This window comes from Scyliorhinus torazame, chromosome 10 (assembly GCF_047496885.1).
Source record: "Scyliorhinus torazame isolate Kashiwa2021f chromosome 10, sScyTor2.1, whole genome shotgun sequence".
NCBI classification, from domain to species: domain Eukaryota; kingdom Metazoa; phylum Chordata; class Chondrichthyes; order Carcharhiniformes; family Scyliorhinidae; genus Scyliorhinus; species Scyliorhinus torazame.
This window is the reverse complement of record NC_092716.1, coordinates 65,473,763-65,496,630: the sequence shown is the minus strand read 5'-3', so window position 1 is coordinate 65,496,630 and position 22,868 is coordinate 65,473,763. Positions and strand designations below refer to the sequence as shown.

At 45.0% G+C, this 22,868-nt stretch overlaps 1 protein-coding gene and 1 long non-coding RNA gene across 4 annotated transcripts in view; one reads left to right on the top strand and one right to left on the bottom strand.

Moving 5' to 3' along the window:
* The window catches only part of LOC140430615 (plasmanylethanolamine desaturase 1-like), a 182,847-nt gene that overhangs the window by 137,218 nt on the left and 22,761 nt on the right, over positions 1 to 22,868 (top strand). For all 3 annotated transcript variants that reach the window (XM_072518213.1, XM_072518214.1, XM_072518212.1), the window contains one exon: positions 15,606 to 15,750. In XM_072518213.1, the coding sequence (XP_072374314.1) occupies positions 15,606 to 15,750 (145 nt within the window). The remainder of the gene's footprint in view (positions 1 to 15,605; positions 15,751 to 22,868) is intronic.
* LOC140430616 (uncharacterized) overlaps positions 1 to 22,868 on the bottom strand; it is a 34,166-nt gene that overhangs the window by 5,981 nt on the left and 5,317 nt on the right. Inside the window, exon 2 of the long non-coding RNA XR_011949472.1 lies at positions 6,303 to 6,979. This is a non-coding gene — a long non-coding RNA (uncharacterized lncRNA). The remainder of the gene's footprint in view (positions 1 to 6,302; positions 6,980 to 22,868) is intronic.

Sequence of the window (22,868 nt, the reverse complement as noted above, 5' to 3'; positions counted from 1 at the left end):
ATCATGACTTAGCGCCATTCCTCTGCCTTTTCCCCGTACCCCTGCACATTGTTTCTATTCAAGTGCTCATCCAGCACCCTTGGTGCCTCGATTGAACCTTCCTCCACCACACTTCCAGGCAGTGCTTTCCAGGCTCCAATCACTCGCTTAGTGAAAACATATTTTCTCACACCATATTTGTTTATTTTGCAGATCACTTTAAATCGCATTGTCGATGTTTCTCCCTATCTACCGTGTCCAACCCCCTCAGGATTTTGACCGCCTCCATCAAATCCTCTTAGCCTTCTCGTCTCCAAGGAGAAACAGTCCCAATCTCTCCAATCTGTTCTCAAAATTGAAGTTTTTCATCCCTTGAACCATTCCTGTTACCTCTTCTGCACTATCTCCAATGCATTCACATCCTTCCTAAAGTGTGAGGCCCAGAACTGAATACCATAATCCATCTGAAGTCTAGCTGTGTCTTAAATAAGTTCAGCATAACCTCCTTGCTCTTGTAATCTAAGCCACTATTGATAAAGCCCAGGATACTGTGTGCTTTATGAACTGCTCTCTCCATCTGTCCTGTCACCTTTATTGGAAGTACATCCAGGTTCCTCAGCTCCTGCACCAACTTTAGAATTGTACCGTAATTTTACATTGTTTGTTCGTTCATATTCTTCCTACAAAATACATCCTGTCCCATTTCTCCACATTGAACTTCATCTGTCGCCTATCTGCCCATTCCGCCAACTTATCGATTGTCCTTTTGAAGTTCCACATTGTCCTCTTCACAGTTTTTAATACTTGTTTTGTATCATTTGCAAATTTTGAAATTGTCCTCTGCATATCAAGATCATTAATGTATATCAAGAAAAGCAAGGGTACCAATACTGACCCCTGAGGAACATCACTCCAAACCTTCCTCCAGCTCTAGCCAATGACCATTATTCTTTGCTTCCTTTCCGCATTGCTACTTTCCCTTTTATTCCATGAGCCATGACCTTTCTTTCAAGTCTGATGTGTGTCACTGTATCGAATATTTTTTGGCAGTCCATGTCGACCACATCAACAACATTACCCTCATCAATCCTCTCTATTACCTCTTCATAAGGTTAGTTGAACATTATTTTCCCTTTGGGGAATCCACGAAGCTGTTTCTAATCATCCCACATTTTTCCACGTGACTAGTAGTTCTATCCTGAATAATTGTTTCTAGAAGCTTCACCATCACTGAAGCTAAGCTGACTGATCTGTAATTTTGGGCTTACAACCTTGTTTGAACAAGGAACAGGAATTTTACTAGTTTATCATACCTGTCTATTAGCCTATTCTTCAACCACCTATTTGAAGTGTAACCTTACATAGCAGCTAATTTACCCATGTACTTATTTGCACATCTCTGGTATCGACATCTTTTCTGTAATCACAGAATGGTTACAGCATAGATGGAGGCCATTCAGCCCATCGTCCATGCTGGCTCTCTGTAAGAGCTACTTAACTAGTCTCACTCTCTCACCCTTTCTCTGTAACGCTGCAAGTTCTTTCTCTTCGGATAATTGCGCAATTCCCTGATGAAATGCACAGTTGGATTTGCCTCCATTACACTCTCAGGCAGTGCATTCCAAATCCTGGATTATTGCGTAACAAGGTTTTTCTTAATACCACCTCTTTTTATTCCCCACAATCATCAAAATTGGTGTACTCTGGATCTCAGGATGTCATGTGTCTTAATTTAGCAGCTTTAGCAACCTGTCCTGCCACCTTCAGGAATGAATTTGTGCACCTATGCATCAAGGTCCCTCTGCTCCTGTTTAGAAATATACCTTTTATATTGCCTTTCCTTATACTTCCTATCAAAATGTAAATGCTAATATTTGTACTGAAGAGCAGTACAACATTGAAAATATAGCTCCTGTCTATTCCAGCTTGTTCTACTCCTTAGGGCAAGTAAGAAAATCTTTTTTAAACCAAAAATAGTTGTTAAATTGATTTTGTGCTGGACATGATTTGAGGACTGTAGCGAAGTAGGCCGTAAGAGAGAATGGCTGGACTAGTGATCCAAAGACACAGGGTAATGTTTTGGGGACCCAGGATTGAATCTCACCACAGCAGATGAAATCATTGTCGATTGTCATAAAAACCCATCTGGTTCACTAATGTCCTTTTCCTGAAATGCCCACTCATTTGTATCCACCCAGTACTGAAACCAGGCCAATCACCTGGCATTGACATGGGCAAACCCAGTCCTGTCCTCCTTCCTAACATCACAGAGAAGTCATTTGCAACAATCACAGATGTCAGTCTTCACCCAATTCGATTCACTCCATGTGATATCAAGAAATGGTGGAAGGCACTGGATACTCCGAAAGCTATGTATGGGCCCTGGCTATATTCCTGCGATAGAACTTGTGCTCCAGAACTTGTCACACTGTTCCAGTACAATGCTGCCATTAACCTGGCAATGTATACAAGAAATAGGACAAATCCAACTCGGCCAATTACCGCCCCATTAATTTACTCTCCATCATCATCAGTGAGGTGATGGAAGAGGCCATCAACAGTGCTATCAAGTACCACTTACTCAGCAGTAACCTGCTCAGTGATGATCAAGTTGAGTTGCACCAGGGTCACTCCACTCTTGGTCTTGGTTCAGAAATGGACCAAAGAGCTGAATTTCAGAGGTGAGGTGAGAGTGACTGTCTTTGACATTAAAACAGCATTTGACCGAGAATGGCATCAGGGAACCCAAGTAAAACTGAAGTAAATGAGAATCAGGGGGAAAACACTCTGCTGGTTGGAGTCATGCCTGGCACAAAGGAAGATGGTTGTGGTGGTTGGAGATCAATCATCTCCGCTCCAGGGCATCACTGCAGGAGTTCCTCAGGGTAGTGTCCTAGGCCCAACCATCATCAGCTGCTTCAACAATGACCTTCCTTCCAACACAAGGTCAGAAGTGGGGATGTTCGCTGATGATTGCACAATATTCAGCACTATTCGTGACTCCTCAGACACAGAAGCATTCCCCATGCAAATACAGCATGGCGTGGATAATATCCAGGCTTAGTCTAACAAGTGACAAGTAATATTCATGTTGCACAAGTGCCAGGCAATGACCATCTCCAACAAGCGAATATCTAATTGTCGGTCCTTGAAATTCAGTGGCATTGCCATCACTGAATCCCATGCTATCAACATTCTGGGAACTGCTATTGACCAGAAACTGAACTACACTAGCCATGTTAATACTGTGGCTACCAGGACAGGTCAGAGATTAGGAATCCTGCAGTGCGTAGCCTGCCCACCATCTACAATTCAGGGAGGCATGATGGAATACTCCCCACTTGCCTGGATGAGTGCAGCTCCAACAACACGGAAGAAGCGGGACACCATCCAGGAAAAAACAGCTCACTTGATTGCTGCCCCTTCCACAAGGGTTCACTCTCTTCACCACCACTGCACAGTGGCAGCCGTGTGTACCATCTGCAAGAGGCACTGCAGGAACTCACCAAGGTTCCTTGATCAGCACTTTCCAAATCCAAGAATACTACCATCTAGAAGGACAAGAGCAGCAGATACCTGGGATCCCCACCACCTGGAGGTTCCCCTCCAAGTCACTCACCACCCTGACTTGAAAATACATTGTTGTTTCTTCCCTGTCGCTGGGACAAAATCCTGGAACTCCCTCCCTAACAGCACCTGCAATCATCAAATTGTGTACCTACAACTTGGGGACTGTACAACTTGGGGACTGTAACGGTTCAACAAGGTTTCTAACCACCACCTTCTGAAGGGCAACTAGGGATGGGCAATAAATGCTGGCCTAGCCAGCGATTTCCCACATTCCATATATGAATGAAAAATAAAATTTGCATTCTTGTGTCTGGGAGTGGTGGGAAAGTTGGCATTGTGGTGATATGCATCGCTGTATATACACAAGGGGTTAATGTAAATACACTACAACTAAGTAAACACTAGAGGGAGCACCAGAGATGTCATGACAAGCATGCATACAGCTAATGAACACTTCGAATAGGACATGACCAATGGGCAGTCTAGACACCCAGAGGTGACACTACCACAATGGGGCATTACAAAACCCATATATAAAAGGACAGAGCCCTTGTTACCTCATGGGTTTGAAGGTCTTGGTGCCGTATTTAAATGGCAGGCCTGGTGCTGGGGTGAAGAGGGAAACCATGGCAACAAAGCGAAGCAAACCTTCCATAAAGCCTCCCTGCGGGTTCTCTTCCAGACCATTAAGGAAAGGCGGGAGGTCCTTTCTCCGAGGGATGGGAGCAGGAGATTTATCTACCTGACCATGCCGGCCTGGGAGCAGGTCACTGGGCAGGTTCACACCCATGAAACCTAGAGAAGGACCACCCTGCAGTTCCACAAACAGCTGAATGATCTGCTCCACTCTGCCAGGGTAAGTGAAATGTTTACTCACCGCAAACTAACACTCTAATGAGGGTATCAGGCAGGCTCAGGGGTAGAGGCCAAGGGGATGTCGCACAAAACAGCAGATGGAATATCAGCACCAAATGTCTGCCAGCCACTTTAAGTACACCATTTCATGTATGTTCCTTCATAACAACATCTTCACCCCTTATTGGGGAGGGCTCATGGCATGCATGCTTCTGGATTCTCATTCACCCATAGTGCTCACAGTCAATCCATCTGCCTTTATATAGGACATGATTTCATATAAAAGGAAGAGAGCCATGATTGGAGGGGGATCCTCAACTTACAGAACCTGTCATGGTTCAAAGAGCAGGCCACAGAGCTGAGTGGTGAGGATAGGGATTGTCCCTGCATAGAAGGCGTGATCAGCCTCCCCCAACAAGCCAGTGAGGGCCCATCCACTAATCCAGTTACATATGGACAATGACTGTGAGTGATCTTTAAAATATACCGCTAATTCTCACTGCTCTCTAATCAAGTGTCAGTAAGAAAAGCAGGAGGATTTCCTCCAAAAGTCTCTGACCCAGCTCCCAGACCACTTCTGAGGAGGAAACAGAATAATCTTAAGAGGAAGAATTGTCACTGAATTTACCTGCACCTTCCACCGGCACAGATACATGCTCTTCAGTGGGACCTAGTTCTAGATTAGGCTTGGGTTCCTATTAACAAGCCTTGAGAATTGCCCCGAAAAGAAAAGTTGCAAATACAAAGACAGGAAGGGAAACATCAGGCAGCATTCGTAGATTAGAAGCATAGAATCCCTCCAGAGCCAAAGGAGGCCATTTAGCCCATCGAGTCTGCACCGACCCTCTGAAAGTGCACCCTATCCCTGCAACCCCTTAATCCCACCAGCTCTACACATCCCTGGACACCAAGAGGCAACGTAGCATGACCAATCCACCTGACCCGCACATCTTTGGACTGTGGGAGGAAACCGGAGCACCGGGAACAAACCCACTCAGACACTGGGAGAACGTGCAGACTCCACACAGTCACCCAAGACCAGAATTGAACCCGGGTCCCTGGCGCTGTGAGGCAGCAGTGCTAACCTCTGTGCCCCGTGCCGCCTCTTGTCAGAGGTAGTCAGCAGACTGGAATGAAAAATGGAGGAGTCCGTTCATGTTCTGACTGATGTTCTGCCCCCGACATGTGAGTGTATTGAAGTTCCCATTGGGAGGGTCGCTGCTTTGGAGACTAAGCTCCAGCAGTTACTGCCGGATTTGTGCTCCAAGCTGCATGCCATTGCTCTAGCGTTGGCTGTGTTTCAGCCTAGGTGAGAGGAGGCTGGGGCACCTTCTCCTTAAGCAGTCAGGGAGGGGCCATTGGGCACCCAAAGGGAAGTGAAGCAGCAGTCAGGCAACCCAAGGGCATCTAGCCAGGGTACTCCAAGGTTGCCACACTGCTCCAAATCCACTCTGTCAGTGACCCCCATCAACTCGAGTAGGTCAGGCTGAGGATAGTGTTACCTGCCTCAGAACAGAAGACCGTTAGCAGGCCGTGGCTCTCAACAGATTGATACATTTGCATAGAGCTCACAGAAGAATTGCACAGATGGAACTTCCACAACTGAGGCTTTGTCAATGGAAGAAAAGTTTGAGATAAAGACTTTAACACAAAAGTGATAGATTATTTAAACGTGATCAACATACTTAACAGATTGCGAGCATAAAAGTAATGACTCCTGCAAGTCTGCAGATTAGAATTGTTTTCAACTAGCAGAGTCATAAACGTGTAAAATATACCCACAAAGTAAGTGTTATGTTGATAATGACAGAGTTGCGTAAATGTCTGCTTAGAATAGCATCAAAGGCTTTAAAGGTAACAACAAGGTAAGAGATAGATGATGAAATTATATAACAAACCTGCAGGGACGATGGCGCCGCCTGTGGAATGCAGCTGGCTGGACCAGGATGGCTGAGTAATTACATTGAATTAATGTCTTTGTTTTAGACTCCACATCTTTTGAGGGTGGGAACACTGTTAGGAGCTTTATTTTCTTCTGTACTTTATCTGTGCTAAGCCATCTCCCTTAAGATATATAGAGTGGTTTGCATAGATTCAATAGCGAAACATAGTGTACATAATGCATGGGGGTGGTGAACGAGGTTCTCTGGCTTCTTGTAACACTTTCAATTATCTAAATGTTGCAGTTATTACTTGCATTGGGATTTGGAATAACAACTTTCAGTATTTGACCTTGTTTATTGGACAGATTAATACACATACTGACTGGAGGCAGTCTTCTGCACAAACTCTGAGGCATTTGTCTTGTGACTCCTAACATAAACTGAAGGTGGTCTCTGTTGGGCTGAAAACAGAAACTGGCTTAAGGAATGTTTTCCAATTGTAGGTTTGCTGAATTGCTGGAACTAGCGCGCGGTATTGCTGTTCTGCTGAGACCTTTTCATTTTTTGGCACTTTGACATTCTAATTTTCGGTTTGTCTTTCACTCTGCTTGATTTTATTTGTTCTCTGGGTTCCAACATGCTTCTGCTTTTAGTTTCCGTTTTTGCAAAAATATACTCTATTCATCAGACATCTGAAAGAAACATGAGAAAACATTTCAAATTGCCGTAACAGGAAAGTGCAATAATATTCACATTCTCGACAGAGATCAAGACGCACTCTGAGGTGCTTCAGTATAGTAATGAGAATATTACAAACATTCCAACATTTTCATTACAGAGTACACTGGGTCATGTCGCACTCTTGAGGTGTTTTGACACAGTTACATTTACTATATACTTCTGCTGTTCGTTAATTTTTGCAAATATACACTGTATTCGTAAAATATCTGAAAGAATATTACAAACATTTCAAAATTCCTATCACACAAAGTGCAATAATATACAGCTCCTCCACAGACAGCATTTTTCACTCTCTGGGTGCTTCAATACAATCAAAGAAGTCCCTGTGCCTTGGAGATCCCGGGCAAGTGGTGGTTAGTACTAATCTCCACAAATGGGGACCATGCGTACTGGCACTCAGGTGAGTCTCCCAGGGGATTGAGAGCCCCTGGGCGGCTGGACTCTGGCCAGGGTGGTACCCTGGCACCTCCGATGCCAACTTGGCCATGCCATCTGGGTGCCACCAGGCTGGCAGTGCCAAGATGTCTGGGTGGCATTTTGCCCGCACTGGGGATCGGGTCTGCGGGTGTGGTGTGGGGGCTCGATGACCCCCTTATAGGGGGGAGCCCGGGGTCACGTTGGGGGAGGGGGGGGGTCTTTGGATACGCCTGCCATTTTTCCTCCGTGCAGGAAATGGGACGAAGTGCCGCCTCTGCAGGGAGTTCTCCACTGAGGCACCAAAATGAAACAGAGTCCAGTTAGATAACAGGGTCTACCTTGGTGCTGCGAGCGGCCGGAAACACGTGGCTAAACGCACTCGACACGGGACTCTGTTCCATTTCCTTTAAATCACGCCCAATATCTTTCTTCATATAAGGGGACCCAAACTGCTTAAAGTACTCCAGATGTGGTCTCACTAGTTCCTTGTACAGTTTCAGCAAGACTTCTCTGCTCTTAAACTCCAATCCCATTGAAATAAGGGCCAACATTCCATTAGCCTTCCTGATTACCTGCTTCACCTGTGTGCCCGCTTTCTGTGTTTTGTGCACAAGTATCCCCAAGTCCCTCTGTGCTGCAGCTTTCTGCAGTTTTTCTCCATTTAAATAATACGGTTCTTTTGTTCTCCCTTCCAAAATGAACAACTTCACATTTTCCCACATTATACTCCATTTGCCAACTTTTTTCCCACTTACTTATCCCATCAATATTTCTTCACAACTTCCTTTTCCACCTATTTTTGTGTCATCTGCAAATTTGGCTACACTACATTTGCTTCCTTCCTCCAAGGCATTAGCATATATTGTAAACAGTTGCAATCACAGCACTGATCCCTGCAGAAACCTACTGGTTACAGGTCGCCAAACTGAAAAAGACCTCGCTGTTTCCTGCCCATTCGCCGATTCTCTATCCATGCCGATATATTACCTCCAGCACAGTGGGCTGTTATTTTATGATTTAAGGCCACATTTGGGACAGGCCTTGTAGAAATGGACGACTCCGCCATTGCAGCACTTGGTTTGCCTGCAGTCCTTTGTCTGATGTCCTTCCTGCTTGCAAATCCTGTACATGAGAGCGCAGCAGTTGATCGGCACATGCCCAACACAGGAGCGGCCAACCTTGGCTGCCCAGCGTCGATGATATAACCACAGCCTTCCCTGATCATGAAGCTGGAGGGAAGGTGGAAGTTTACTCCCTTACCATCAGTCTTGAATGTCACCGTGAGCTGGCATTTCCTGGTCCAGATTCTGAAGGCTTCCTTGACCTCGGAGCAGTTGCCAACCTTGTCGACATTATCTGGTGAGGCAGGTGAGCAGATTTACAACGGGACATCGGGGTTGTGAGGTGCATGGTCACCACACAATCCCATTGAGGTGGTAGAGTAAAGACAGGCTCTGCTCTGAGGATTCTCAGATGTGGCAGGTCTCTCTTCTCCTCAAACACTTCCAGGAAATTGATACAGGCAGCAGCATTCCTGAAGGTCACAACCAAGTTTCCAGTGCTGGGGAAGTCCCACACACAGTAGACGTTAGCAGCTTCAAGTCCACAGGAATCAAGAAGAATTCTCTTCATGAACAAGGCGCAATCAATGGGTGTACCTCCTTTGCTGTCTTTCACAGCCACCCTAACGGTGTTACGCACCCCCTGGTTTGGGACTCGATTGATTGTAGCCATCAACATTCAAACTTCACTCTGTTAGCGCTAAAGTCCCTTCAAGGAGAACAAACAACCACCAAACAGTTTCCAACACCAAAGGGCAAGAGGTCAAGAAACCTCCACTGAAACCCTCCGATAAAAGAAATGAAACCTACAGAAATCGGCACTCTCGCATAAGTAGAGGGAAGGATAATCAGAGTCCTGGACATCAATGTTGCTGATCATTGACTCTCCCCTGCCAGGTATGTATGCTTTTAGTTTGTCCTGTGTGCACTCCTCGATCATTTTTTATTTTCTGTATTTTCTTAAGGGGCTGGCTCAAAACTTCCTTGGAGAACACCACTTCTTTGTCATAGTGACATTTAAAAAGTAAATATGTGCATTAAAATAGAGTTGCGGCAAGAGGGAGATGCCCCATTTCCAAGCAGGAAGGTGAGGGAGAAGGTGACCAGAACTGTTTATGCACAGGAGTACCACATGACCTTTGTACTTCATCACTTTGTTTACTCCCTCTTCTCCATTCATCATTTGTTATCCTCATTGATGTGCCTCCTGATCCCTTGTTTCTGTTCAATCTTGTCACTACCATTTGAGAAGTCACTGCCTGAGCCTTGTATCGGTTGCAGTAAGGAATTTGGTACAAGAGTTCCTGTACAACAACAACCACAATGTGCACCCAATTTCCTCTCGTGCTTTCAGTAAAGATGCAATACTTTTGTGAGAGACTAAGATTTCACCCTGTATATTCTTATTATAAGATAAATAGATATGCTCGTTGCTATCTTTGAAAATTTTAAACTAGATACAGGCCTAAAAAGGCTGAATCCATGTCTGGTTATGACCCTGGAACTAAAGGGCAGTAATAGAGAGACTCGCACCTTGTTATCTCTGAAGAAACAAAATCAAAGAGAGCTACGCAAAGGCAATCCTGCATTACAGGGGCTGTTTAGCACAGGGCTAAGTCGCTGGCTTTGAAAGCAGACCAAGGCAGGCCAGCAGTACGGTTCAATTCCCGTAACAGCCTCCTCGAACAGGCGCCGGAATGTGGCGACTAGGGGCTTTTCACAGTAACTTCATTGAAGCCTACTTGTGACAATAAGCGATTTTCATTCATTCATTTCATTCATATTTCAGACGGGCCAACTGAGATCGACTTGTTTGCTAAGACAAAGGGCCTCGCAAGCTTCCTTTCAATTCTTCATGGTTGGAACATTGCACAATCTTGAGACCCCAGATCAGTGATACACATCCCTTGTCAAAGCCAGTGTGGAGAGGTGGGAGTCATGTGACATGGGCCACCAGCTTGTGGAACGTCAAAGTCAGTGACCATTTTACCATCTAACTGGTAGCATCGCAGACAGGAAGCTCTGGCCCAGTTTGGACACCTGGACTCAACTACATTGCTTCTGCTGAAAACTCTGTACCACCGCTTATAAGACCGATTCAGCTCTGTCTGCCTGTATCGCACAAAATCAACGCCACCAGACAATGTTGCAACCCTCCTCTTGCATTTTGAATATGTACAAATAAACTAAGCCTTTGAGTTCATCCTAGCTCGAGTTTGCTGTGGGGTTATTAATAGAAATTGGTTCACCCCAAAATCCAAGTTGGGAAATACCATCACTTGTAAAGGGGGAAGCAAATCAAGAACAATTTTCTGTTTGCGGACAAGTGGTGAGAGATTAGTGCTGTTTAAATTAATCCCCCTCCTGTCCGTAACATTTTCACTCAATATTTAGATCGGCCACTAATACAGATTACTCAATACACTCACAATGCTGCAGTTCCTTCTGGGCTCAATCCTGTGAGCAAATGATGCACCATAATCTGCAGCATGGTAGCGCAGTGGATAGCACTGTGGCTTCACAGCACCAGGGTTCCAGGTTCGATTCACCGCTGTGTTACTGTCTGTGCAAAGTCTGCACGTTCTCCTTGTGTCTGTGTGGGTTTCCTCCGGGTGCTCCGGTTTCCTCCCACAATAAAAAGATGTGCAGGTTAGGTGGATTGGCCATGCTAAATTGCCCTTAGTGTCCAAAAAGGTTAGGAGGGGTTATTGGATTACGGGGATAGGGTGGAAGTGAGGGCTTAAGTGGGTTAGTGCAGACTCAATGGGCCGAATGGCCTCCTTCTGCACTGTATGTTCTATGATAAATTTCGAGACAGCAAATCATGTCTGTGAGCAGGATTGCGAATTATTTTAATCGCCAAAATCACTCAGCACACTGTTGTGCATACTGCAAGCCTGTAGGAAGTAATTGGAGTGACTTACATTTTAATTTAAAATTTGCTGCTTGTGGGAGAGTGCTCACTTAGCTCCAGGAAGTTAGAGGCAGATATTTTCAATGGTTGCAGAGTCATATGTGCCAGTCTCAGCATTTAATGTTTTGGAGTGCCTGAAAACAAACTCTCCTCCTCCTCACCACCTGCCCCCCTCTACGTTCAAATGTACGATTAGGATTCACTTTTGGCTCATCTAAGAATTTAAGAGATTCATCAATTCATGAAAATACATGAAGAAGCGCTCCAGTTAATTCTACTTGAGATAAAGGCTAACAACATCTATTCTCCCTGATTGCTTGTTAAAATTTCACTTAGCTGCCTTACATGGAATCAGTGCCCATCAAAAAGGCAGTGGCTTGAATTTGGCTAAAGACGTGAACTTGTGTTCCAGCAGAGAAGAACTGAAACAATTCAGCACATTTGGCAATTTAGGTTGGCAATGAGAGCAGTTACATTAATAATAATAGAAGTAAACGTTTGGCTGATGGGTAGCTTTCCCGCCTGTAAAGTCAGGTCTGCCTTGTAGGACTAATCTCCCGATTGGTCAGGAGAACAATGGTTACAATTGTGGGAGGACTGTTCATATTGTGGCCTCAGCTTGTTCATCAGCTTGCAAATCATTCCACTAATTCATGCTATTGTACAAGAGAAGAATACAAAAATAACACCCAAGAATATCAACGGATACCAAGTGAAAAACAATCTCATTCTACACCAAATGAAGAGAATGGAAGAACAACCAAGATTTGTTTAAGGGAGAGAAGCATAAAGCTGGGTAAATGTAGATCAGTTAGTCTAATGCCAAAACTCTCCACATTGACAAAGTGTTGTTTTCCCGGCGTCAGTGCTGGGATTGCTTTTGTTCTTCGTCTGTGTCGGGATGGTGCGCACTTAGAAAAATGGACACAACTTCTCATCTTATTAAGGTGACATGTTGTCCTCCAGTTGTGTCCTGCAACTGGTCCTGCCAATCTCAAAATACTAGAAGTCAGAGCTACCTGTCATCCAGCTTCAAAATTGCAACTTCCCATTCCTCCCACATCCTTGTAACACCTCCCAAATCCATGCCCATCTTTTTGAAATTCCACGTTTGAACCTCTCTTAACTGGGTTTTTGTCTCTGCACTCACTGAAACAGCCATCGTCAAATCCACCAACGACATCCCATGTGACTGAGTGCACTGTTCAACTTATCCTTCTCAATCTGTCTGCAGTCTTGGGCCATGCTATCTTTTTTTAACATTTCCTCTGTTACCTAGTTGAGTGAGACTACCCTTCCGCAGCTTCACTCTTGCCTATCCAGTCACAACCAGGGAATCCCTGCAGTGGCTTCTCTCCACTGTTACCTCCGGTTGAACCACACTGTTCACAAACTCTTGTGACCCTGAGCTAATTTTTTGATCCCATAAACTCTCCGAGACCAAGACCACCCATATTAGCATCTCCGCCCATCTACTGCTGAAATCTTCATCCATGATTTTATTACATTTAGACTCAACTATTTCAATATTCTTCTGGCTAGGTTCTCATCTTCCATTGTGTATAAACTTAGGCTCAAACAACACTACATTGCCCATATGCCATTGTTCACCATGCCTTATTCACCCTGTACTTGTTGGGCTACATTGGCTGCTGGTCAGTGAATGCACTCATTTTGAAATTCTCACCCTCCTGTTCAAATCTCTGCTTTCCCCCCTCTTCGTACCTCTGTAATCTTCTCTAGCTCTTCATGTTTTTGAAAGTTCAGTATTCCACCCACTCTGGCCTCTTGTCCATACATCTTCCTCCCCCGTCCTTCTCACCACCATTCGTGGGCATGCCATCAGCTGACTAGACCCTAAGCTCAGGAATGCCTGCCATTAAACTCTCCACCTCTCTGTCCTAAAAATAGAACTTAATAGCACAGAAAGAAACCAGATGTGCCAACAGATCGATGCTGGTGTTTATGCTCTGCATCTCTTTTCAGCTTGCTTCAGCAGGCCTCGTCAACTTACCTCTTTGACAAGGCATCACTTTCTTTGGTTCTGTGTCAACTTTTGTCTAATAATCCTCTTGTTAAATGCCTTGGAACATTTTGCTATGTTATAGGTGCTATATAAATGCAAATTATGTAGCTGAATTGCAAATGACAGGACACATAATCACATGGGTGGGTGCAGTTTGTCCTGATAGTCACAGCCATTGGAAAACAGCAGGGAGGCTAGGACGCAGTGGAGTACGTTCCCAACATAGGCAGTTGGTGAACTCTTAATCAGTCATCGTCAGGGCACCGTCTGCTCTGGTTCATTCTTGCCTGCAAATACATTTGCTGCTCTGTAAACTTTAAAAAGCCACTTCAGTCCAGTGTTGGTCGATCCTGACCCTTTAGTCATCACTTACTTTATTTTTATGGGCATATCTTGCCCTTGAAAGAATATTGCAAAAAATAAGAGGTTTCTTTTATTCCAATCTGTCAGTGTGCAGCTCATAATGTGTGCGGTGATAAGAGTGATGCGACATGCAGCTGCATAGCAAGTGAGGTTTTTAGTGGGGTGAATGTATGTAAGAATAGAAATGAAAGAACATGGCTAGGTGATTGGTGGAGATGTAAAGAGAATTGTCCTTGCTCCGGAGAATTGATGGCAAGGCCTCTCTCCTTCCTTCCATTTCCCCTCTGCTGCTCTCCTTTAAAGTCTTGCACAGAGCTTCCTTTGCTTCACTTCCTTCACTAATGTTTCCACAGCTGCAGCGACAGACCTGGCCTTGTACACAGCCACAGACTACTCTTCAAAGCCTTTGTTGCTGCTTTGCCTGTCTGTTTCTGAGTGCACCTGCTCTTTTAGCTGCTGCAGGCCTTCACATTCTGCAGAAGCACATTCCCGGCAAGCAAGTTCGGAATTTGGAATGTTCCTGGCATCTGACTCTTCCACAAGCATTTCAATTAATTTGACCCAGGAAACTTTGGTATGGACAAGTTTAGAAAGTCATGATGAATCGCACAACATTTACTGAGCACAGACTGTGTGTCAAGTAGAAGTATAATGCTGGATGGTTGGGAGTGTTCGGTCGAGCCTCTCCGACCATATTGTTGCCCAGAGGTGTCGCGTACCTAACTGTAAAATATTGCATTTCATAGGCACGGCATGGGTGGTGCAGTGGTTAGCACTGCTACCTCACGGCACAGTGAACAAACAAAGAACAAAGAACAAAGAAATGTACAGCACAGGAACAGGCCCTTCGGCCCTCCAAGCCCGTGCCGACCATACTGCCCGACTAAACTACAATCTTCTACACTTCCTGGGTCCGTATCCTTCTATTCCCATCCTATTCATATATTTGTCAAGATGCCCCTTAAATGTCCCTATCGTCCCTGCCTCCACTACCTCCTCCGGTAGTGAGTTCCAGGCACCCACTACCCTCTGCGTAAAAAACTTGCCTCGTACATCTACTCTAAACTTTGCCCCTCTCACCTTAAACCTATGCCCCCTAGTAATTGACCCCTCTACCCTGGGGAAAAGCCTCTGACTATCCACTCTGTCTATGCCCCTCATAATTTTGTATACCTCTATCAGGTCGCCCCTCAACCTCCTTCGTTCCAGTGAGAACAAACCGAGTTTATTCAATCGCTCCTCATAGCTTATGCCCTCCATACCAGGCAACATTCTGGTAAATCTCTTCTGCACCCTCTCTAAAGCCTCCACATCCTTCTGGTAGTGTGGCGACCAGAATTGAACACTATACTCCAAGTGTGGCCTAACTAAGGTTCTATACAGCTGGACCTGGGTTCGATCCCAGCCCTGGGTCACTGTCAGTGTGGAGTTTGCACATTCTCCCCGTGTCTGCGTGGGTCTCACCCCCACAAAACAAAACAGTGTGCAGGGTAGGTGAATTGGACATGCTAAATTTCTCCTTAAATGGAAAAGAGAATTGGTACTGTAAATTTATGAATAAAATAACATATATTGTATTTCATGTTACCCTAATTTTCAACATATTCACAAAAACTGCTTCCAAAAATAAGTTGTTCTTGTGATCATCAACTTCCCTTTCCTTCAAAGCAGCCTATCATTGGAACAATCGATTTAGCTGTGTTTCAAATGTATATGTCCTACTTTGGTTAATGCACTTGTAATGTATGCAGCGAAAGTCAAGCATTCTGATGATTTTTCTTTTTGCTTGTGTACAGGCATTTATAAGACCTTTTCGAGAACATCACATTGATCCAACTGCAATAACCAGGCATGACTTCATTGAGACTAATGGAGATAACTGTATGTTTACCGTTATGCCACTGGCCCACATGACCTACAAGTTTATCACTAACAGTCCAGGTGAGATCATGTCACTCTTTATTGTAATGTGTCAGTTAATTGGACAAAAATGTCTTCAACTTCATGAAAATTGTAGTTTTGATTCCTGAAATTAGGATGAATAGAATCCCACTGACCTAATTACAAGGTACAGATATTAGAAGGATCTTGTTCGTGTTGTAATTAGAAGACTTCTGGTAGCAGGTTTAATCCTGACCTGTGGGATGAGATGGTGAATTACTATGTAACTAAGATGGAGGCCATTCATTCAACTCTCTGCTGCTTCCCCCAATTCTGCTTACTCACCATGCCAAACATCCCCAAGCTGGAGTCCTATCTGTTGGCCACTCACTAGTTTCTTCACTGATTATTCATCCCTCCACCTCAATGTATTTTCCAAGTTTATCCTGTTCAGCTGAATCCACTCCCACTCAACTGTTGACCACCCCAAATTCCCTTTTTGCCCCCTCCCCCATGTCAATTGATCTTGTAAGAGGTTCCCACTTTTCCAGCACCCTTTTTAAAATTGCCATCATCAACCCACATCTCAGGAAAATACACTCTCATTCCCTCTGCCCTCAATAACTATGGTGCCATCACCGACTTCATTTCCTCTCCAGAGTTCTTGACATTTTTGCCACCTTTCAGATCCATGCTCATCTCTTCCCATAGCAATCCTATTTGGACCCCTTCAATTGGGTTTCCGTAGCCAGTTCGCACATAGTATTGAAGTGATTCCCATCCAACGACAATTGTGGGGGTTTCTTTCAATCCTCTTTACTTTCTACGGTCATCAGAAGTAAGATCAGACAAGGTTAAAATTCTTCCAGTAATCAGTTTTATGGAACACACAAAGTTTACAGATAGAAAAGCATGAATGCTTAAATCAGAGTACAGCTTAGAACTCTTCAATTTTGAGGGACATCTTGACAAATACATTAATAGGATGGGAATAGAGGGATACATACCCTGGAAGTATAGAAGATTTTATTTTAGACGGGCAGCATGGTCGGCGCAGGCTTGGAGGGCTGAAGGGCCTGTTCCTGTGCTGTACTTTGCTTTGTTCTTTGTTATTCTTTAACTGTTGGTTCTTTGTTTACATCCTCATTGCTGTACCTTCCAGTCTATTTCCATGACTGTCCTCTTTTCACTTTAGGATGTTTGCTTTTATGCCATACAGAGTGGAAAAAACAATCTGCTGTTGCTTTCTCTCTGCCTTTCCCATGGTTCAAACAAGCTGATGTGACAGCTTCCGATGTCAAGAGAAATATCGCACAGACTTTCAATGCCTATATAGGCCTTACTTTTACGGAATTACATTGCCTCAGTTAGCCTCCTGTCCAAAGCAATAATAATTTTTGACATTTCAACATTTCCTAGATTGCTGTCATGAACAGTCAAGTCCTAATAGTTCTGTGTTCCGTCCTTTATTGAACCAAACTGTTTCTTTCGCAAGTGATAAATTCATGCTGAAAAATCCAAACCTCCTCAACATGTACGACATTAGTAGTGATTGTGGATCATCTTCCCTTCTCCCTATTGCTTCTGCCTTTGACATGGTCGATTACATCATCTATTGTCCAGATGGATGGAGCTTTGCTTGGTTTCAATCTTATCCATCGAATCGTAGCCAGAGCATCTCTAACAATGGTTTTCCTTCCTATCCCTGCAATGTCACAAGGCCCATGCCACTTGCTAATCTACCTGGTGCCCCTCAGTGACGTCAAAACCCAGATTGTAACCTTACCTGAAAAGAAAAGTCTCCCAATGCCATGGCTGCTCTTCCCATACCTTCTTGAACCCTTATTTCCTCCGAATCTAGTACATTCTCTTCCCTTTGCTTCACCTTCGTAGAAGTACTTTCAGCTACCTCAGCACCATGCTCTGAAATAGGTTGTTGTCATGGTATTCAGATAAACATCATGGTGCAAACACACATACACATTGATGGACAGATCAACGGACCAATCAACACACACGCAACATCACAGCCAATCACAAGCAAGGGCACACGCACTATAAAATGGGGAACACCACAGTTCCCGCTCATTCCAGCAGGAGACAGCTCAGGGCACAGAGCTCACAGCAAGCCACTCAGACATTCACCATGTGCTGAGTGCCTCTCCAAGATAGTGTTAGGGCTGGGTCCACAGGTTAAAGGGTAATGAACGAACCACAATAACAAGTTTACAGATGTTGTTATTGATAGTAATATAACAGAGTTGTACCATCTGCAACCGTGTTGGTTCGTGTGCGTAGCAGAGCACCCAACACGACACGGTACCAGGATTGGAACCCAGCAACTGTGAGACCTACCTACACATCTTCAGGAATCCGCCATCCTGCGCCATGGACACCATCAGCCCGCCGCAGCCACTCCAAATCGCTGGAAACCTCGGCGTCAACTCGAGCTGTTTAAACAGCGCTTCCAGTTCTTTCTAGAAGCCACAGAAAGGGCGAATGCTTCGGACACCAGGAAAAGCGCCCCCCTCCTCTCCACGGCAGGGCAACACGCCATCCACATCTACAACTCCCTGGTGTTCGCGGAAGGTGAGGACAAGACGAAGTACAAGACGGTCCTTCTTAAACTCGAGCAGCACTTCAGAGTCGCGGTAAATGAGAGCTTCGAGAGGTACCTCTTCCAGCAGCGCCTGCAGGGTAAGGATGAGCCTTTTCAATCTTTCCTAACACACCTCCGTATCCTCGCGCAGTCCTGCGGGGATGAGGCCACCTCCGATTCCATGATTCGGGACCAGATAGTTTTTGGGGTCACCTCGGGCACCCTACGCCAGCAGCTCCTCAAAATTAAAAGCCTCACCCTAGCCACCGCCATCGAAGCCTGCGTCCTCCATGATAACACGACCAGCCGCTACTCCCAATTCCAGGCGGCTGAATCGGCAAGGCAGGGGTCCTACGTGGCCGAGCAGGTCCAGGTAATCGAATTGCTCCCGGCCTGCGGCCTGGACGAGGGCGGCCATTTTGTGCGCTTTCCGTGGCCTCCCGCGCTTGTAGGCGCCAAAAGAGACGTCGATGCAGAGTGACGTGACGCGCAGGCGCGCTCTACGCAGGACCGAATTGCGCATGCGCGATGGCGCAACGAACGCCATGACGTCACGACGTGCGGCAACTGTGGATCCGCACATTTAAAGCGGCAATGTCCAGTAAAGAACCGACAATGCCTCCGCTGTGGCAAGATGGGCCACTACGCTGCCTGCTGTCGAGCAGCTCAACCTGCCAACGCTCCCCAATTCCGCCAGCCTCGCAGGGACGTGCGGACCATTCAGCCTCCATACACCGAGTCATACCCTGACGATATACAGACCGGTGATACAGACGACCGGGAAGCCTTCCGTGTTGCGGTCATTGACAAGAACCGGATGTCCTCAAGTAGGACCCAGCAGCCGATGCCAGTGAACCGTGTCAATCCAGGTGATGAATGGTGTGCCACCCTAACGGTCAACCCGAATTCGTTGCCCACCTACTAGGCTGGAACTATGAGCCTGTTTGAACATTGGACTCACTAAAGTTTTATGCCACAATGTTAATATGTTTCTCTTTTTGTCGTTACAGGAGTTCGTTTTGATGCTTGATGTTTACACTTGTTTTGTTTATGGTACAACCTCATTGCTATGTTGCACCTGACACCTTTCTATGTATATAGTTTCGCCTCATGTACATGTTGTAGGTATTGCACACACACATTCAGCTGCGCTCAGTACACATCTATATTTATTAACACATAGGCACATATTTTTGTAAAAAAGGGGGGATGTCATGATATTCAGATAAACATCATGGTGCAAACACACATACACACTGATGGACAGATCAATGGACCAATCAACACACACGCAACATCACAGCCAATCACAAGCAAGGGCACACGCACTATAAAACGGGGAACACCACAGTTCCCGCTCATTCCAGCAGGAGACAGCTCAGGGCACAGAGCTCACAGCAAGCCACTCAGACATTCACCATGTGCTGAGTGCCTCTCCAAGATAGTGTTAGGGCTGGGTCCACAGGTTAAAGGGTAATGAACGAACCACAGTAACAAGTTTACAGATGTTGTTATTGATAGTAATAAAACAGAGTTGTACCATCTGCAACCGTGTTGGTTCGTCTGTGTAGCAGAGCACCCAACACAACAGTTGTGGCTTCAAACCCTACTGCACAGGCGTGGGCACACAATATGGGCTAACACCTCAGGGAGTATGCATGTGCTCATAGAATCATCGACCCGGAAGAGGCCCATAGTGTCTGCGCGCGCCATCAAACACCTATCTACTCTCACCACAGTTTCCAGCACTTGGCCCGTAGCCTATTATGCTGCGGCATTTTAAGTGCTCATCTAAATACTACTTAAATGTTGTGAAGGTTCCCACCTCTACCATCCCAGTATAATAATAATATGTTTGGGGGTGAGGTGGGTGTGTGTGCGCTTGTTTTGATTGGTGCTGGTTAAACATTCGGTACAATGAGTGGGTGCAGCTGAACGAAGCAGATAAAATTGGGTAATTGTTGGGCTAAACTGTTCAGTGTATTTTATGGATTTTTTAATTGCACTGTACTTACAAGAGGAGTGCCATGATGCAGAAGGTTTTTTGGCATGGTTGTTCATTGAGAATGCTGTGGATTTCTGTACATTGTTCTTTGATTTCTAGGGTTCTGTTGGATCAAGGAATGAGGGGTCATCTTCAGCTGCAGGGAGTGAAGTAACTAAATCTAGTTTCCGGCATTATTGGTGATGTTGCTACTTAATTTGAGCCAATTTGCAGTGATCAGTGAAGGCATCGACCAAGTGACAGGAGGTGGCCACCCTTAGATGCCAGCACTGATCATGTTAGCGTGGGAGGCTGCTGTTCTCTTTGAGCCAGGGTTGCAGAGAGTTGGCAATAGTGGATCTGGTTCAGGTTTGGCAGCTGGACATGAGAGAGTGCGTGTTAGTTTGGTTGAAGCCAGCTGTCTACTGTCTGTGCTGATAATTTTGGGTGGTGCCCTGGGGATTGTATACTGCATCAATTGAGCATGTACTATTTTACCTCCCATGCCCTTGCTCTGGAGATAGGATTGAACATTGAGTGTTAAGGTTAGACTCTGCGCGGACCCAGTGGTCGAAAATTTTGGGGGAGCAGGAGAGGGGAAATACAACCCTTTTGACATTGCAAAGTATTTCCCATTTTGGAAGCGCTGGATAAAGAGCTGTGGATATATTTTTCCACCTTGTCCTAGTTCTTTGGGATAATAAATTTTCAGATATTGATGCTGGGGTCCAGAGTCTCCTAATTGGGCAGCTGGCCCGATCATAACTTCGCCAGAAGTCCAGGTAAACCTTAACCCTGGACCACTTAAAAGTTCAGAATTCATTTGTAAAGCTTTGTAATAGATGTAGCTGTATTTCCGACCACTATTCAAATATAGTACGTAAAACTTGGCAACAGCTGTGATGCCCATAATAGTCTAGCTCCTGAAAATTCTGATATTGCCAAAACAAAACTATGCAGCAATCGTAACACCAGGCAAATACATTGCTATCTCTGGGCCAGAGTCTCAACTGGGAGTGCCTGCAGTTTTGGATAAGAGTCTGCTTGCTTTCAAAATCCTGACAAAGAATTAAGCCACAACCTGGTTGTTAAGCAAGATGAGAGCTGCTATTTTATAGCACTGCATTAGAAGCTGTGACAAGACATGTCTTATTAAAACAAACTTATTTAATTTTCACTCTGTGCTTTGGAATCTTTATATTAAAGCAAACTTACCATGTTCTAAGCTCCGAGAATTTCCCCCCCCCACTAATATATTGATTCCTCAAATCACTGATATTCTAAAGGGAAATTTGAGTGGAGATTGGTTGCTAAGATGTTTGGAAGAAAGGACATTTTTGTTTTAAAGTACCAAAACTCACATCAAGAATAAACGATAGTTCGACGGTAGTAATCATTATTCTTCAGAACAGGTGGCCTCCTTTGTAATGTGCAGGATTAAGAGATATATCTCAACAATAATAAGAAAATTGATGTGTAAAACTTGGACCATGCAATTTCTTTAAAATATTAATAAGGCATTCAAAAGTGTGGTTTTAAATCAGGCTGCGTAATGCACTAAATCCTTTGAAACACAGTTATCTATTTGAAGACATTACATAATTTCCACTGGAATGCTGGTGATATTCAGTTCTCTTATAGACTCTACCTGGCTCTGTGTTGTCAGACTGCTTTTCTGACATCCATAAAAACGTAGAATCCTGACAGTGTGGAAGGAAGCTATTCAGCCCATCGAGTCTGCACCGAACCTCTGAAAATGCACCCTACCTGGGCCTACCACCCAACCCTATCTCCGTAACCCCATATAACCTGCGCATTTTTGGACATGTGGGGCAAGTTAGCATGGCCAATCCACCTAACCCGCACATCTTTGGACTGTGGGAGGACACTGGAGCACCCGGCGAAAATCCATGCAGACACAGGGAGAACATGCAAACTCCGCACAGTCACCCAAGGCCGAAATTGAACTCTGGTCCCTGGCGCTGTGAGGCAGCAGTGCTAACCACAATGCCTCTGTGCCATCCTTGGCGAGCTGCAATTTCCTCCATTCAAACATTAGGAAGGCCAAAGCAGCTATCCGTAGTTCATACCAGCCACACACTCTGCCACCGATACAATTGCCTTCCGAAGGAGGCCACTGCCTCCTGCTGGGCCAGACTGTTTGCAATCTTGGTGCACTTTTTGATCCTGAGCTGCTCTGACCCCGTATACATTCTTATCGCAAAGGCCTACTTCCACTTCTATACCATCATCTGCCTTCACACTTACCTCAGCCAGTTTTCATCTGAAACCTTAATCTCTAGTCACCTCCAGACCCTGTTCCAGATCCCTCAGCATTTCAAATTTACAATTGTTAACCTGGTTTTTAAATTCCTTCATGGCCTTGCCTTTAAGACCCCTGGCCTTGGAGAAACTCACTGTTTCTTTGATTCCTTCATTGGACCTTCAGCAGCCTTCAGCTGTCTCATCTCTGCACCCAGAAATTCCTTCCTTTTTCCCTTTAAATCAAGTTTTAAATTAGTCCACTTTTGTTCATCTTTTTGCCTTTCCTCCCATAGCTCAGTGTGGCATTGTCATTTTGGATAAGCACCTTGG